Below are 16,217 nucleotides of genomic sequence, written 5' to 3' on the forward strand. Positions count from 1 at the left end.
TTATATTGACCCAAGCCATAAAGAGCAGTGGTTTCATCGGCTGGTTTTATAAGTCGTAATAATATGCATCTTTATACCACTTAAAAAAATAATATACTTCGTAATAATATGTATCTTTATACCACTTAAAAAAATAATATACAAAGAAACCACGTTGAAAATATTCTAAAATCAGCTGTAAAAAATTAAATTTATAATTTAAAATCGACTCAAAAATTTAAATTTTAAGTTTATCATACCCGGGAGGTTATCCTCATCGAGAGAAACCGACCCGGTTGATTTTCCTCTGTGTCTATATATATCGACCGAGTTGAAGCCCCAAGAGGAGGAAAGGATCGACCCCGACCCGACCCGAAGTCCCGACCAGAGAGAGGCGCGCGCGTGCGGGTGCGGTGCGGTGCGGATCGGATTGGCCCGAGTCCCCGACCCCACACCACACACCCCTCCTCTCCCCGTCCGCGAGGGCTCCGGCCTCTCCTCCTCCCCTCTCCCGCGATCCCCTTCCCCTCCTCCGCCTCTTGCCGCCGCGCCGCGCCTCCAGCCATCGCCGTCGACCGCGCGCGCGCGCGCGAGGTTCGTCTCCGTCCTCCTCCACCCCATCTCTCTCCCCCTCCTCCATGGATATTTCCTTCCTCTTCTCTCGGGTTTCCTTCTCTTCTACTTGATGAGATTTTGTATTTTTGTATTCATGTATGTATGTGTGTGTGGGGGTGGGGATTGGATTGGTTGGATTTGGAGCGCGCCTTAGAAATTCGAGGGGTTTCCTGCGCTCTTTTGTTTGCTTTGCTCCCTAGATTTGCCACTCCGATTTCAAACTCTTCGAGTACCAACCAACCCTCGCGGTATTTTTGCTCTTCGAATGAGGATATGGGATCTCATGAGCCACTTACTGTTCAGACATGCAGATGCGCGCATGTCGCTTCCATGTTGCCGGCGTACCATCTGTTTTTTTTTCCTTCTGTTATTTTTTCGTTTCATAAGATTACCATGTGCTAGTAATTACTGTGAGTGATTCTATCAGAGACCCACTAATTTTTGATGCCTTAATTTGTTTTCTCTCATTTTTTGCAGAGCGGCTCTACGCGATTCACATGTGCGGTAATTTACCTGCCTACTGCCGCCAACCAGAAGTGGAATATACCCTATCCTAATTTTCTTTCTTCGGATGAAAGGTCTGCCAGTCTGCGTCAGCTATGGCACAGAGTTCGTCCCGGCTTCACCGTCTGCTCACATTGCTAGACAGTATCCTTTCTGCAAGACTTTGGTTCTTTATGCTTGTAGTTTTACAGATGATCACTTGCTATGTTAGGTTATACTCTGTACTGATTCTCTGATAAACTAAGCAAAATTGCCTCATGAAATGTGCAAATTAGCTGGGCTAAAACGTACAGTCTATGCTTTGATATCCCCTTTGGTTTATCTATCTATTGTGCAAAGTTTCCTTTAACACAACTAGCTGGTTCCACGCAAGCGACAAGGTTCGCTGCTGCACGGCAAATTGGAGAAATCGCCAAGTCCCACCCCCAGGAGCTAAATGTCTTACTCAAAAAGGTATACCAACAATTCCACCACCTGCTAGTTTTGTGGATCCTTCTACCTGAAAATGTTTGCTTAATATAATGTGTGTAAGCTATGACGTGTGATGTGCGAAATGCCCAACTTTTAGTTTCTTCAATTCATGCTTCACTTGCTTGATAGCACAAAAATGAACCCTGCAGTTTTATGTTATGCTGAATTTTCAGTGGTGTTGAAGTTATAGATTTTCCTTTTCTCGAACATGCAGGATATCTGCATATCATTATATTAAGAAGGAAAAGGGTAAAAGAACCCTGATTACAAAACACCCACACACCCCAGCTCTCAGGCTACATGCCTGTCCGTGCTAACAAGGACCACACGCAGAAAAGAAAACAGCGACCAAAACTGCCCCTCTTCAACCTGAAACTAAACACGAGGCTGTAGAACAGTTAAGAAGGATAGCCCTCTAGCCTCAGCCAAACACCAAAACCGCCCCTCCTCTTCAGCAAGCAGGATGGCACTAGCCAGTTTGGAGCAGCACTATCGAGGGCACATCGGTTTCGATGCTTCCAAAGCGTCCAAGCACCAGGAATGACTAGAGAATTAAGGCCCTGTTGCACTGGACCGTTGGTTGCCTCGTTGGTCCTGTTCCACCAAAATACCCTGACCAAAGCGCTGTCGGAGTGAGAACCAAAATTTCCTCGCGGAGACACAACTAGTGAGTGGATAGATGATTATTTCATCAGCTTGGTCGCAATGAGGGCGTTGAAGTTATAGATTAAATATCAAACTTTGAGGGATATATGATTTTGTGTGATGTCTATTGTAAGATGCAATGTCCTCCCATGCATTGATTGATGGATGTTCGTTCTATGAGAAGTAACTATTACTGTCTTCATTATCTATTATATCAAGCTAGTAACATGCTCATCCACTGGAGAATAAGTTTGTTTTCTTTTTACACATGTTCTGCGGAGAATGGCTGGCTGATATTTATGCTTTTATGTTCTGGTTTTAGGTTTCTCCATATTTACGTAGTAAGAATTGGGACACAAGGGTCGCAGCAGCCCATGCGATTGGTGCCATAGCAGAGAACGTCAAACACACATCGGTGAAAGACTTGTTCGCATCTGCAGAAACAGAAAAACATGCTTCTGGGTTGTCTGGTGGAATTGGTGATGTTGGGTCAACGTTGCGGCATGCTGATACTACTGCAACATCTGAGCTTGCTTTTGGAAGGTTTGTTGAGAATTCTTTGAAACTTTCCTAGTGCTTAGTAGACCTTCCCGTTCTTCTTTTTTGCCTCATTGGAAATGGACAAACTAATTCCGTTTAACTTCTTTTTACAGCTTCGATATAAACAGGGTGTTGGAATTTGGATCTCCTTTATTGGCATCAGGTGGACAGGTGTATTTTCTTCTTACCATTATTTTGCCTCGTCATATTTAATGAGTACAATTAAAATACTGCGGTTTTTTTTTCAGGGCAATGTTATTTTCAGATTCAATCCATTTTTTCTTTTCTGATAGGGTCATGCATCCATCTATTGTTTGTTTTTCTTTGCCATTGTCAACTTCTTGAGGGCTTTCTATTTTTCTTACTAGGAACATAGTGAATCGAAAGCACTTGACACTTAGAAGTAAAATAGATCAAGCCTCTTCCATTGCACTGAATTTTCGTTTTTGACATAAAACTGCATTGAATATTGTAATGTATAGGTTACTTACTTTGCTGCTAACTCGAGGAAAAGAATTTTAGTGGATAATGTTTAAATCTAGGAACATATTCTGAAGCTCCTCAATATTATTATATTCTCAAATTCTGGAGATACACACAAAATAACCTCGAATTTCTTTGTCTATACCAAGATTTTTTTAAAAATTTTGTTTTAAGGTGTACTTGGCAATTCCATTCCATTTCTTATTTGTTTATGGTTTCATGGTATGCAACATGTGAAAGCTAATGGGGATTATTGCTTTTGTGCTTGCTACTAGGAATATGACATTGCAAATGATAACGGCAAAAATCCAGCAGAGCGTTTAGCTCGCCAAAAGCAAAATCTCCGGCGTCGTTTAGGTTATACTTCTCTCTTACATCTTATTTTTGCTACTTTTTAATTTTCACTTTATGGCACTCACCACACCACTGCCACAAGGTTCTTTCTATAGTGAGGACTGCACCTGTATTCTGCAAAGTATCGTTGTACTCTGATATATCTTTGAACTTTTTGTTGTTGTTTTGGATGTCTCATTCCTTTCATGTTTCTGTTCTAGTGCAGGTCTGGATGTATGTGAGCAGTTCATGGATTTCAATGATGTTATCAAAGACGAGGACCTTCTTGCCCAAAAGAATTATTGGGGTGCAAATATGCAAAACAATGGATTCTATTCATTTAATACTGGTCAGCATATTCAGCACTTGGTTGCATCTATGGTTCCCAGGTATCCCAAACATTCCAATTTTCGCTCCAGGCGATTAAGCGCCAGGGAGCTCAATATGCTGAAGCGTAAAGCAAAAAGCAATGCAAAAGATCATACAAAGGCTGTACCTGAGGATGATGACGTTGTGCCAAAAAGTTCTGGACCGTCTAACGGGGCCTCTTCTGATCAAGTTGGTTCACACAACACATGTTCTGTCAATTGTACTATATTTTTCTAAGATTTTAGTATCCTCCCGCACTATTTTTTATTTTTCTGGAGTCATTTATGAGATGGTCATTAATTCCACATTCTTAAATTATCGGGAGCCTTGGTAGAGATTGTAAAACTTTGTTTCTGATTGTTCTCAATTGCTAGCACAAACTATCATGTCTGAATATGTGGCACAGTGCAAGTAAGTTAAGTGCATTTGTGGGTGTGTGTTCTTCCATGCATCATGCATGTGTGGTTTGTTGACTTGTTATTGTTGGCATTCCTGTTTGGCAATTTACGCAGTTGCACTGGAGCATTCTGTTGGGATGGCTTTGTCTTCAATCTGTGATGATCTAATCACCCCACTTACATTTTTTCAGGATACAGTTGATGCAATCACAGATGAGGACAATCTGGAGTACAGTGAGAATGGGAGATGGCCTTTTCAACAGTTTGTAGATCAACTTATTCATGACATGTTTGACCCTAGTAAGTTCATTATCTGTCTTGTCTCTGAAATTTGTCCCATTCTTATCTCGCTTACAATCTTTTAACTGAGTGTTGTATTGTAGTTTGGGAAGTTCGCCATGGCACCATTATGGCTTTGAGGGAAATTTTGACGCATCAAGGTGCTTGTGCTGGAGTATATTTTCCTGATCTGAACTCACCTTTCGCTGACCTTGATGATAAAAACAATTTGGACTCCCTGAAAAGAGCACATGGTATTGATCTTAATGAAGACATTGATTCGGGACAGCTCGAGCCAGTTTTGAAAAGACAAAAGAAAGAGGAGTCTAATCCAGAGGTTATGGACATTCAGTTGGATAAGGAGCCAAGTAACGGTGATTATTCCAAAACAGAGGCAAGTCTGAGTACTGAGCCTACTGTATCTAGTGGTGAACCAAATCTTGCTCATGCAAAGGTTGAATCACCTTTCCAGGTTGATGGTTCAGCTAACCCCTCTAAGGTGGATCCATATTGTACACCACCTCACGAAACACTCAACTCCATGCCCAAACTGAGTTCTACCCATCTCCCTGAAAATTCAAAATTTATAAAGCTGATGAAACTAGCGAACTACTCAGCGGTAAAAAATTGGGAATTTCTTCAAGACTGTGCAATTCGTTTCCTTTGTGTACTTTCATTGGACCGGTATGTATCTCTGGTCTTATATACTTTTTGTGTGTATTTGGTTGTCTTGGCTATTAGTCTTATTATTATTTTTTTGCCTTTGTTCTGCCTGTAGCTTTGGTGATTATGTATCTGATCAAGTGGTTGCTCCTGTTCGTGAAACTTGTGCTCAAGCTCTTGGTGCAGTTCTGAAGTACATGCATCCGACTCTAGTATGCCATACACTGAATATTTTGCTGCAAATGCAGGTGTGTCCTGTAGTAATTATTTGTCTTGCTGTTGTCAACTTCAAAACAGTACATTGTCTGTTGTCATCATCATCACCATTTCCGTCCTTTTCTTTGTTCTTTCAGCGCAGGCAGGAGTGGGAAGTTCGTCATGGGAGTCTCCTTGGAATTAAGTATTTAGTTGCTGTTCGTCAGGTGATTGCTAATGAGAAAAATTATAACCTAATAGGCTAATTCAATCGTCTTTGTGCATATATGCCAGAGGGGCAGTAGTAGTTGGCTTGCTACCAAGTCAAGTTTTGCTTTTCATATCTCTACATTAGAGGAACTTAGGAGTTCAGAGAAACATCCTCTTCTGTTTACTAATATTTGTTTTTGACGCCTAATTTGTGTAAAATTGCTATAATATTGTTTCCTTCTCCACCAGGAAATGCTTAAAGACTTGCTTAATTATGTTCTTCATGCCTGTAAAGCTGGTCTGGAGGATCCAGATGATGATGTCCGGGCTGTGGCTGCAGAGGCTCTGATCCCAGCTGCTGCTTCTTTAGTTAGACTAAATGATCAAATGCTACATTCAATTGTGATGTTGCTTTGGGATATATTGCTTGACCTTGATGATCTAAGCCCTTCTACAAGCAGGTATGTTCAATCATGCTTTCCTCATTTAGTAAACACATTGTTTGCGTAATGTTGAACACTGAGCCCATGTTATACATTATATGGTCCATCTACTTCTGATTTCTAATCTTATTTTGAATCCAGTCACCTGTTCTCAGATAAGGAATTTAAAATGTTGGATAGTTGTTCGTTGCTCTTTTATTCCGTTTAAAGTTGACTGTACTCATGCCGCAATAAATATTCTGTATTTCTCATGTCCAAAATTTCATTTTTGTTTCAGTGTGATGAATTTGTTAGCTGAGATATATTCTCAACCAGAGATGGTTCCAAAGATGCTTGGCACAACAGCCATAGGTGAAGACAACGAATTTGATCTAAACAGTGTAACTCTGGTTGCCGGTGAAGAAAAAATGGGTTCTAATGATAATCCTTATGTCTTAGCCACTCTGACACCCCGATTGTGGCCTTTTATGAGACATAGTATTACATCAGTGCGGCGTTCTGCTGTACGAACATTGGTAAGAATTACATGGAATTTGAGATCCACTGTAGTTTGATTGTGCTGCAGTATCAGGTGCCCATTCGAGTTGAGTATGAGTTATATAAATGAGAAACAGAATTGTAATGAAAAATATCTGCAATAATTTACCGGGTGGAATAGCAGTTTTGAGCCATCTTGTGTATGTTTTCTACATTATTTAGCCAAGAAAAACCAACCTATCCTTGGGATTTTGCTAATCTGGAGTTGGATATTCCACTCTGTTCCCATTATGCAATTGTTTTTTGCTGTAAGCTTCTGAATGCCATTTATTATGCTTTCCTAGTTAAAAACCGTGAAGTTCAAACTTTTTGTAGGAGAGGCTTCTCGAGGTTGGGAACACCAGGAATTCAGCTAAACTATGGCTTGCATCTATATTAGGTGATGCGCTGCAAGTTGTCTTCCAGAATCTGCTTTTGGAGTCAAATGATGAGATTATTCGATCTTCTGAAAGGGCTTGGAAACTATTACTTCAGGTTACTGATGTTCTGGCTTTCTGGGTGTTGTGAATTTACTCAATTCATAGAAATTTAATGATCATGTCTAGTACAGGATGATAGTAACAAACAAAAATATTTCTATGCTTGTAGTGCCCTACGGAGGACCTTGAGTGTGCTGCAAGTTCATATTTTAGTAACTGGGTGCAACTTGCCACTACTCCATATGGCACAGCATTGGATTCTGCAAAAATGTTTTTGCCAGTTGCACTTCCACGAGGAAGTCGTTCAAGAGCTGCTGCAAAGATCAAATCTGCAAGGTTAGAACATGAAAATACGAGAATGATATCTTTTGGTTCTACCGGAGAGAACACTTCACAGGAAAAGCATTCTGAAGCTTCCTTGAGTGTTTCAAAAATAATTGTGGGGTCTGATTCGGACAAATCTGTTACTCATACGCGAGTGCTTACGTCAATGGCCCTTGGTCTGTTTGCCTCTAAGTTGCCAGAGGGGTCGTGGCAAGTTGTTCTTGGTCCACTAGCAAGCGATCTCATGTCTCTCTCAGGAGTCCAGAGACAGGTAAGAAAAAACCTTATGTTTTAGTGCATAAAAGCATTCAATTCAACTACTTGTTTTGCACTCATAATTTTCTATCGCTCCAGGTGGCTTCTATGGTTATTGTTTCTTGGTTTAAAGACCTCAGAAAAAGTGATCCTGCTGTGGTGGGTACATTGCTAGCTTTCTTATCCTCCCTGAAAGGGTGGATGTTGGACTTACTGGCTTGCTCTGACCCTTCATTTCCTACAAAAGATTCTCCGCTTCCATATGCTGAGCTTGCAAGAACATACAGGAAGATGCGCAATGAAGCCAATAATTTGTTCCAGTCAATAGAATCTTGTGCTCTACTTAAAGAGTATACAAGCAACTTAAACTTTGAAGCTGACATGCTGAGTGTTGATGATGCTATTAACTTCGCTTCAAAGCTTTTGTTACCATCTGAACCTGATTTTAGTTTGGACAGTGATAAAATTGTCTTGAACAATATAGAGTCAGCAAAACAAGGTCTATTGTCTACGTCAGGCTACTTGAAATGTGTTCAGGTATGTGAAATTTCTAATTAGGGTGTCTTCAGATTTATATTAATGTGTTAGAATTACTTGTTGCATCTGTCTAGTTCTGATATTTTTTTTACCCTTTTTATTAGCAATATCATAAAATAAGTTTCCTTGTTTGATGATGTTCTGCAGAATAATTTGCATGTGACAGTTTCCTCTTTAGTGGCCTCTGCTGTAGTCTGGATGGCAGGGCTGCCTAGTAAGTTGAACCCAGTCATTTTGCCTTTAATGGCTGCTGTAAAAAGGGAACAGGTAAGACATAGTATTCTTATGCTCTTAAATTTTGTCTTAGATGTAAGCTCAAATGGTTCCATATCATTTAGGAGGAAATACTTCAGGACAAAGCTGCAGATGCACTTGCTGAGCTCATTTTTAGTTGTGTTGGCCGCAAACCTGGCCCAAACGACAAACTAACAAAGAACCTCTGCACGTTAACATGCACTGATGCAAGTGAGACACCTCAAGCTGCAGTTATAAACTCAATTCAGGTTATTGAGGACCAAAACTTGCTGTCGATTGGTAAGCGTTTTAGCAATCACAAATCCAGGGGCCAGATGACTTCCGGTGGTGAATCGAAGTCGGAAGGTTTTATAAGCCGGCGTGGATCGGAGTTGGCTTTTAAGCATCTTTGTGAGAAATTTGGAGCATCCTTATTTGAAAAGCTTCCCAAGTTATGGGATTGCCTTACGGAGTTTCTTAAACCCGTCAAGACTGGGGATGATCTTATGAAAGAAGATCCAAGTATTGCGCAGTTAGGAAGATCTTGTGAGGACAAGGAACCGCAGTCCCTTATAAATAATATCCAGGTTTGTTTTATAAATTAATTTGAATTCAATTGGTTCCCTTTTGTTTTGGCATAAAACTGCTACATGATGTTGGATTAGACCATCATGTCATATCAATATGAATCAATATATCTTTGGTTACTTGCTACTATTTAGTATAAACTGGTTTGGTTCCATTTTCATCTCTTGCCATATTTCTAATGCCATTTCTGCTCCTCACAGGTTGTTCGTTCGGTTACACCTCATTTGGCTGAGCCCTTGAGGCCTCAATTGCTAAGTCTCCTTCCCTGTATTCTTGGTTGTGTGCGCCATCCTCATGTCGCTGTCAGGTTAGCTGCTGCAAGGTGCATCACATCAATGGCAAAATCATTGACTGCTAACGTAATGGTAATTGTGATAGAAAATGTCATACCGATGTTGTCAGATTCATCTTCTGTCTGTGCAAGGCAAGGAGCTGGGATGCTTTTGAGCCTTCTTGTTCAGGGTTTGGCTGTGGAGTTGGTTCCTTATGCTCCTTTCCTTGTTGTTCCTCTTCTAAGGTGTATGAGTGATCCTGATGGTTCTGTTAGACAGACTGTAACTCACAGTTTTGCTGCTCTGGTTCCTTTGTTGCCATTAGCAAAAGGTTCTTTGTTACCGGATGGACTGAGTGAACGCTTATCTAGCAGTGCAGAAGATGCGCAGTTTCTAGAGCAGCTCCTCGACAACTCCCAAATTGATGATTACAAGCTCAGCATTGATCTCAGTGTTGAACTGCGAAGGTCTGTAACTATCTTAAAAGCTCCTTTATTGGAATGTGGCTTGACGACGTTATTCTACTTAGTTTGAGATAGTGAATTGAGTGCTATTGTGGATACCATACATAATAATACTTGTTATAATGATTATTATTTGATGTTCTTTTAACAAAATGTTGTGGATCGCTACAGGTACCAGCAAGAAGGAATTAACTGGCTAGCATTCCTTAGACGGTTCAAGTTACATGGAATTTTATGTGATGACATGGGTCTTGGCAAAACACTCCAGGCGTCTGCTATTGTAGCAGCTGATATTGCTGAGTCACGTGCACGAAATGATGAACAAGATCCAAAATCTTTGATTATCTGCCCTTCTACATTAGTAGCACACTGGGAATATGAAATAGAGAAGTACATAGACAGCTCTATCATGAAACCTCTTCAGTACATCGGTTCATCACAAGATAGGATTATCCTCCGTTCTCAGTTTGATAAGTTCAACGTAATCATAACGTCATATGATATTATACGCAAGGATATTGATTTTCTTGAGAATGTCTTTTGGAACTATTGTGTGCTGGATGAGGGGCACATAATAAAGAACTCAAGATCTAAAATAACATCTGCTGTGAAACAATTGAAAGCACAACACCGTCTTATCCTCAGCGGTACTCCAATTCAGGTAAAATTTCATTCATGAATCTTGTTGGTATGCTTTTCGTCTAGCTGTTGTGGTTCGCTTTACATTGCACTTTTTATTTCATTGTTCATGTTCTTTGTAGATAATTCCATCGATCCAGTACCGAAATTGGTATTACTATTTATTTGACACATTCCATTATAATTGCAGAATAATGTATTGGAGCTCTGGTCTCTATTTGACTTTCTTATGCCTGGATTTCTTGGGACAGAAAAACAGGTAAATGTGCTATGAATTCAACTTTACTTACAGAACTGAAAGCTAAGAATTTGGTAGTTGACATGAACCATGCCTTTTTTGTTCAAGAACTTAGTTTAGTTTTTAACATGTTCCTGATTTACTCTTACACTAGCTTCCAAGCTTATTAGTTAGTTTAGGAATAATATATGGATCTGTGGACTTGCTCACAGCGACAGGTGATATATGGATCTGCCTGATCTGGGCCGTTACACTTTCTTACATATGATGCTTGCAAATGATATCTATGTTTAGTTGTGTTATAGGTGCTAGGCTGCTTGATAAATCATTAGTAGTTTGATGACATGCATCTGTAGAAAAAGATATTGGTGACTATATTGTATTAATGTAAGTGGACATAGAATGTTTTAAACCAACCAAAGATGAGATTGTTTCTGCTTTCATGAAGGGATGGATTTTTACTAGTCCTGACTCTTGATAATTACCTTGGTCTATTCTGATATGAAGTATTTGTGCTGAAATTAAATAAAATGTTAATTATGCAGTTCCAAGCTACATATGGAAAACCATTGCTAGCAGCAAAAGATCCAAAATGTTCAGCAAAGGATGCTGAAGCTGGCATTCTTGCGATGGAGGCACTGCATAAACAGGTTTTTATCTTCTGTAGTAGACTTGAAGGCTTTAAAAATAACTGGGGTTTTTGAGTCTTGTGACCTTTGTTGACAAGTAAAAGTCATTTTTCTATACTAGGTCATGCCGTTTCTACTTAGAAGAACAAAGGATGAGGTTTTATCTGATCTTCCTGAGAAGATTATCCAGGATAGATATTGCAATCTCAGTCTATTGCAGCTCAAACTTTATGACAAATTCTCCAACTCCAATGCCAAACAAGAGATTTCCACTATAGTAAAAGAAAATGAATTAGAGCAATCCACATCTCAACCAAAGGCAACTCGTCATGTGTTTCAGGTACTGCAGTTAGACAAACATTTTAGCTTTCTCATTCTGCATTTCTTATGTGGTATCGTGTTTGCGTTTTAATTGAATATGCTTTTTGTAATGCAGGCACTGCAATATCTATTAAAACTTTGTAGCCATCCTTTACTTGTAACTGGGGAAAGCCCACCTGATTATCTTGTGGACCTTCTAAAGGAAATCGGTATGGGAACTGGTGATGAGCTTCATGACCTACACCATTCCCCTAAACTTGTTGCTCTCCAAGAGATACTTCAGGAGTGTGGTATAGGGTCAGAAATATCAAGCCCTGATGCTTCTGCAGCTATTGGGCAACACAGAGTTTTGATTTTTGCTCAACACAAGGTACTGAGTCTGTTCTCTTATTGAGACTATGTATCCCTGTTTCTTTTGGTATATTTTCATCCTTGTCATGTTTATAAACATTCTTTTCTCCAGGCTTTGCTTGACATTATTGAGAAGGACCTGTTTCAATCCCATATGAGAAGGTGAGTTTTATATATTGTGATGCACATCAGCTTCATGAAGAATTCATCATGCCAGTGTGTTGTCTGTGTTGCAACAGATTTGAAAAAAATATATCATGAGTTCTAAACTGAAAAATTATATATATATTTATATATTTTGAAAAATCATATACTTCCTCCATCCCAAAATGTAAGCATTTTTGAGGTTGGCACGGGTATTAATAAAGTAGGTGAGAATGATTGAAGAAGGTGTGTGTGATTGGTTTGAAAAGAGAAAGTAGGTGAAAAAGAATGGTTGTGATTGGTTGAGAGGAGAAGGTAGGTAGAAAAATAGCTTCATTTTGGGATAAAGTACTGTGCTAGAAATAGCTACATTTTGGGACGGAGGTAGTAATATTCAATCAAACATCAATCAACAAAAAACTCAAGCCATATGCACAAAAGACATATTTATCCGGTCTTAGAAGATACGGTGAGATCGCAGTTTCACAACCATCACCAGTAGCAGATTCTTTTATATAGTAGAGATTAATATTAGCTGATGCAAATTATTTTAAGCATCTTGCTTTATGTTGTTTTATCTTGTGTTTTATTATGCTTGGATATTTGTACTTTCTAGAGTACTGCAGTGCTGTTTTATCTTTGAGTAACTGTAAATATAAGGTTGTCGTTGGCCTAGTTGATAACTGACTAAAAATACACACTTATGTTTCTCAGTTTCCTGCCTGTGCTTTCTACTCTAGTCATCTAATCAGCAAACTTTTGATATTCATTCAGCGTTACATATTTACGGTTGGACGGCTCTGTTGAACCAGAGAAGCGATTTGAAATTGTGAAGGCATTCAACTCAGATCCAACCATTGATGTGCTCCTATTAACAACTCATGGTAGGTTTGGAGAATGCCATATGGATCAGGGATTTACTCCTAGATATATATACTAGAAAAGCTATATCTGATTCTTTCCTGTTGCAGTCGGTGGGCTTGGATTGAATTTGACATCTGCTGACACATTGGTCTTCATGGAACATGATTGGAACCCAATGAAGGATCTTCAGGTTTGCTTTTGCATCTTTTATCAACGATAAGGCTACCATTAAATTTCCTCCACCAATTTCAAGCTATCCTCTGTGAAACAAACGAACAATACTCCCCTCTTACAGGCAATGGACAGAGCACACCGTCTGGGTCAAAGGAAAGTGGTGAATGTGCACCGTCTCATCATGCGCGGTACCCTGGAAGAGAAGGTGATGAGTCTTCAAAGGTTCAAGGTGTCGGTGGCCAATGCGGTCATCAATGCTGAGAACGCCAGCCTGAAGACAATGAACACTGACCAACTGCTTGATCTGTTTGCTTCGACGCCTGCTTCCAGAAAAGTAAATCCCTTGTGACCATATATCTCGTATAGAAAAAATTTTTGTAATTTTTATTCTTTCTTTGGGTTTATGATCCTTTGTCTATGGCCATACGCAGGCGTCTGTACTCCCAAGCAGTTCGGGTGGTGATCAGAGTAAAGATTCCAAGGGGAAATCTGGTGGGAAGGGTTTGAAGTCCATTCTGAATGGTCTGGACGAGCTATGGGATCAGTCTCAGTATGCAGACGAGTACGATCTCAACCAGTTCTTGGCGAAGCTCAACGGCTGAACACACGATCACCGGTCCTGTACAGTGTAAAGCGAATTGGGACGTGTGATGAACAGGTTGGCAGATTTTGTTGGCAACCACAGGAGTCAGAAATTTTTTTGTTGTTTCATACGGAAGAAGGGGAAAAAAAAAGATCGCAAGATCTAGAGCAATGTGGCTAACATATAGGTGCTTGAGATGGTGATCTCAAATTTTTGTCTTTTGAGCTTTTGGTTAGGAGGGTTTAGAGAGAGATAGAGCTAGTCTTGAGAGGAGTTGTATATACTATCTGCTCATTATAATAATTAATCAAAGGCTGCAGCTCCTTGTAAATTTTGCCTTGAGTTGCTTACTGTTTCTACCTTATACTACTTGCCCTAGTAACTGAGCTATCCAGTGGTGTAGTAAGCCTGCCTACTGTGAATATAGATCATTTTTGTCTCGCTAACATGTGAAAGTAATAGTAAGATTGGGTAAAAACGGAAAAGGGGTGATACATTCTTGCCTATCAATCCTTGCTCGTCTGATTCCCGTTTTGGTCGCTAAGGCCTGGTTTAATTCCCAAAAATTTTTCATGTTCATTGTCTGAATCCCGTTTTGGCCGCTAAGGTTGTTTTGGACACATGTATGAAATACTAAATATATATTAAAATAACTAATTGCATAGTTAGGGAGAAATCGCGAGACGAATCTTTTAAGCCTAATTAGTCCATAATTAGCTATAAGTACTACAGTAGACTACATGTGCTAATGACAGGTTAATTAGGCTCCAAAGATTCGTCTTGCGGTTTCCAAGTGAGTTATGAAATTAACTTTTTCATTTGTGTCCGAAAACCTCTTCCGATATCCGGTCAAATATCCGATGTGACACTTAAAAATTTTCTTTTCGCGAACTAAACGGTCCCTAAAAGGAAGTCATCTAAGTCAATGTGAAACTGAAGGCCTTTCATTCCCTTCCCTTCTATTCTTTTATCGTTGTAATTGTGGCATGTTAGAGTATACTTCATCCATCTTTGATAGACATATTTCTAAATCTAAAAAAAAATATTTTTGATAGGCATATTTCAATCCAACAACATATCCCCTTAATGACTTTATCGGATTTAATGCGTGACTCTCCATTTTTCCACACAAGATTGGCTACATGAGCATTGAAAAATATAAATATTAATGAATTGCTTGTTTACGAGAAATGACTAGTAGTATATTTAAATAGATGATAAGTAAAATTACTTATCCTTGGTCTATGAGCTAAGATGAAATATGACTATCAAAAGTAGATGGAGGGAGTGACTCCCTTTATTATTTTGTTCGACCCTTGCTTAGATGCATATCTTTTTAAAGTCCTTTGTTCCTACATAGCCTACATAGCAAGGGTAGAAACAGTGTGGAAATTTTCCAACCATACCGATACAGTTTCCCTAAAATATTACATAGTCATCATGTAGTAGCACTCGGAATATATATGATCTAGTTAGACTAGTTCTTCTCCCAACTTTCTCTGTCTCTCCTTCATTTTCCGCACGCACGTTCCCTAAACTACTAAACGATACGGTTATTTTTTAAAAAATTTTCTATAGAAAAATTGATTTAAAAAATCATATTAATCTATTTTTATTTTTAAACTTAATACTTAATTAATCAAGGGGGTCAATCCACTGTTTTGTTTTTCGCGCATGGGGAGGAGTTCCCAACTACTCCCTCCGCCCCCTAAATATTTGACACCGTTGATTTTTTTAAATATGTTTGTCTGTTCGTCTTATCAAAAAATTTAAGTAATTATTAATTCTTTTCCTATCATTTGATTCATTGTTAAATATACTATTATTATTCAAGTTTTTGAATAATATTCACAAAAGTTTTTTGAATAAGACAAATGGCCAAACATGTTTAAAAAAGTCAACACTATCAAATATTTAGGGACTAAGAGAGTACTACGAACGAACGAAGCCTAGGTTTCTCCATATAAATGAACATTCCATGGCTCCTCCAGAAACATTCTTGATCCTAGCATTCAGTTTGGAAGATGAAATGGCATTCACACAAGCATTGCAGATTTTCATGGTCCATCTGGCTAGCAGAGACCAGAGCGTCGTCTGCAAATGCATGATCTGAGCAAAGCTTTGCAGTCTTTGCTGCGTTGCGTTGATGGTCAGTCAACCCACACACACATGCATCATGCAACACATTGTCAGATTGGCCTTAACTTCACTCGGTAATTTATTTCATCGCTGTAATTATGGCATGTTAGACTACAACTTTCATCAGTTAGAAATTGATCCCCTGGCCTCCCTCTATATTAGCTGCATACCTTTGAATGTTCGACACTTGTTTAGCGAATTAAATTTAAAAATATATTGTTGATTTATTTTTTTCTCAGAAATTTTCAGGATATATTTTTTTAAAAAAAGAAATATTTTTTTAAACAAGAAATATATCGTCGGTCTGTCACAAACATTACACAAACATGACAACGCGGGCGAGACGGCGCGACCTCACGCGACGAAATAGCTAGACCG

At 39.2% G+C, this 16,217-nt stretch overlaps 1 protein-coding gene across 2 annotated transcripts; it reads left to right on the forward strand.

Annotated features, from left to right (window-relative positions):
* Nucleotides 1–336: 336 nt before the first annotated feature.
* LOC127761524 (TATA-binding protein-associated factor BTAF1) lies at nt 337–14,031 on the forward strand. Of its 2 annotated transcripts, none has more exons than XM_052285831.1 (30): nt 337–573; nt 1,072–1,098; nt 1,173–1,242; nt 1,457–1,551; nt 2,537–2,757; nt 2,868–2,925; nt 3,513–3,594; nt 3,797–4,128; nt 4,529–4,637; nt 4,721–5,300; nt 5,395–5,527; nt 5,633–5,701; nt 5,934–6,145; nt 6,405–6,642; nt 6,980–7,138; nt 7,253–7,678; nt 7,762–8,199; nt 8,347–8,466; nt 8,538–9,020; nt 9,222–9,760; nt 9,929–10,418; nt 10,587–10,655; nt 11,180–11,284; nt 11,385–11,603; nt 11,700–11,954; nt 12,048–12,097; nt 12,854–12,963; nt 13,051–13,133; nt 13,239–13,451; nt 13,549–14,031. In XM_052285831.1, the coding sequence occupies exons 3-30, from the start codon at nt 1,194–1,196 to the stop codon at nt 13,717–13,719; spliced, it is 6,108 nt and encodes a 2,035-aa protein (XP_052141791.1). In that variant the 5' UTR covers nt 337–573; nt 1,072–1,098; nt 1,173–1,193; the 3' UTR covers nt 13,720–14,031. The 2 variants fall into 2 exon arrangements, with proteins under 2 accessions (XP_052141791.1, XP_052141792.1); XM_052285832.1 differs by having other exon boundaries at nt 1,072–1,093.
* The last annotated feature ends 2,186 nt before the right edge of the window (nt 14,032–16,217 follow it).

This window comes from Oryza glaberrima, chromosome 2 (assembly GCF_000147395.1).
Source record: "Oryza glaberrima chromosome 2, OglaRS2, whole genome shotgun sequence".
Lineage (NCBI taxonomy): Eukaryota > Viridiplantae > Streptophyta > Magnoliopsida > Poales > Poaceae > Oryza > Oryza glaberrima.

Bases quoted from the DNA above. Each gene is read 5' to 3' on its own strand.
- LOC127761524 (XM_052285831.1), top strand. From the start codon at position 1,194: ATGGCACAGAGTTCGTCCCGGCTTCACCGTCTGCTCACATTGCTAGAC. The intron at 2,758-2,867 runs GTTTGTTGAGAA...TTCTTTTTACAG, and splicing joins TCTGAGCTTGCTTTTGGAAG to CTTCGATATAAACAGGGTGT. The intron at 13,134-13,238 runs GTTTGCTTTTGC...CCCCTCTTACAG, and splicing joins ACCCAATGAAGGATCTTCAG to GCAATGGACAGAGCACACCG.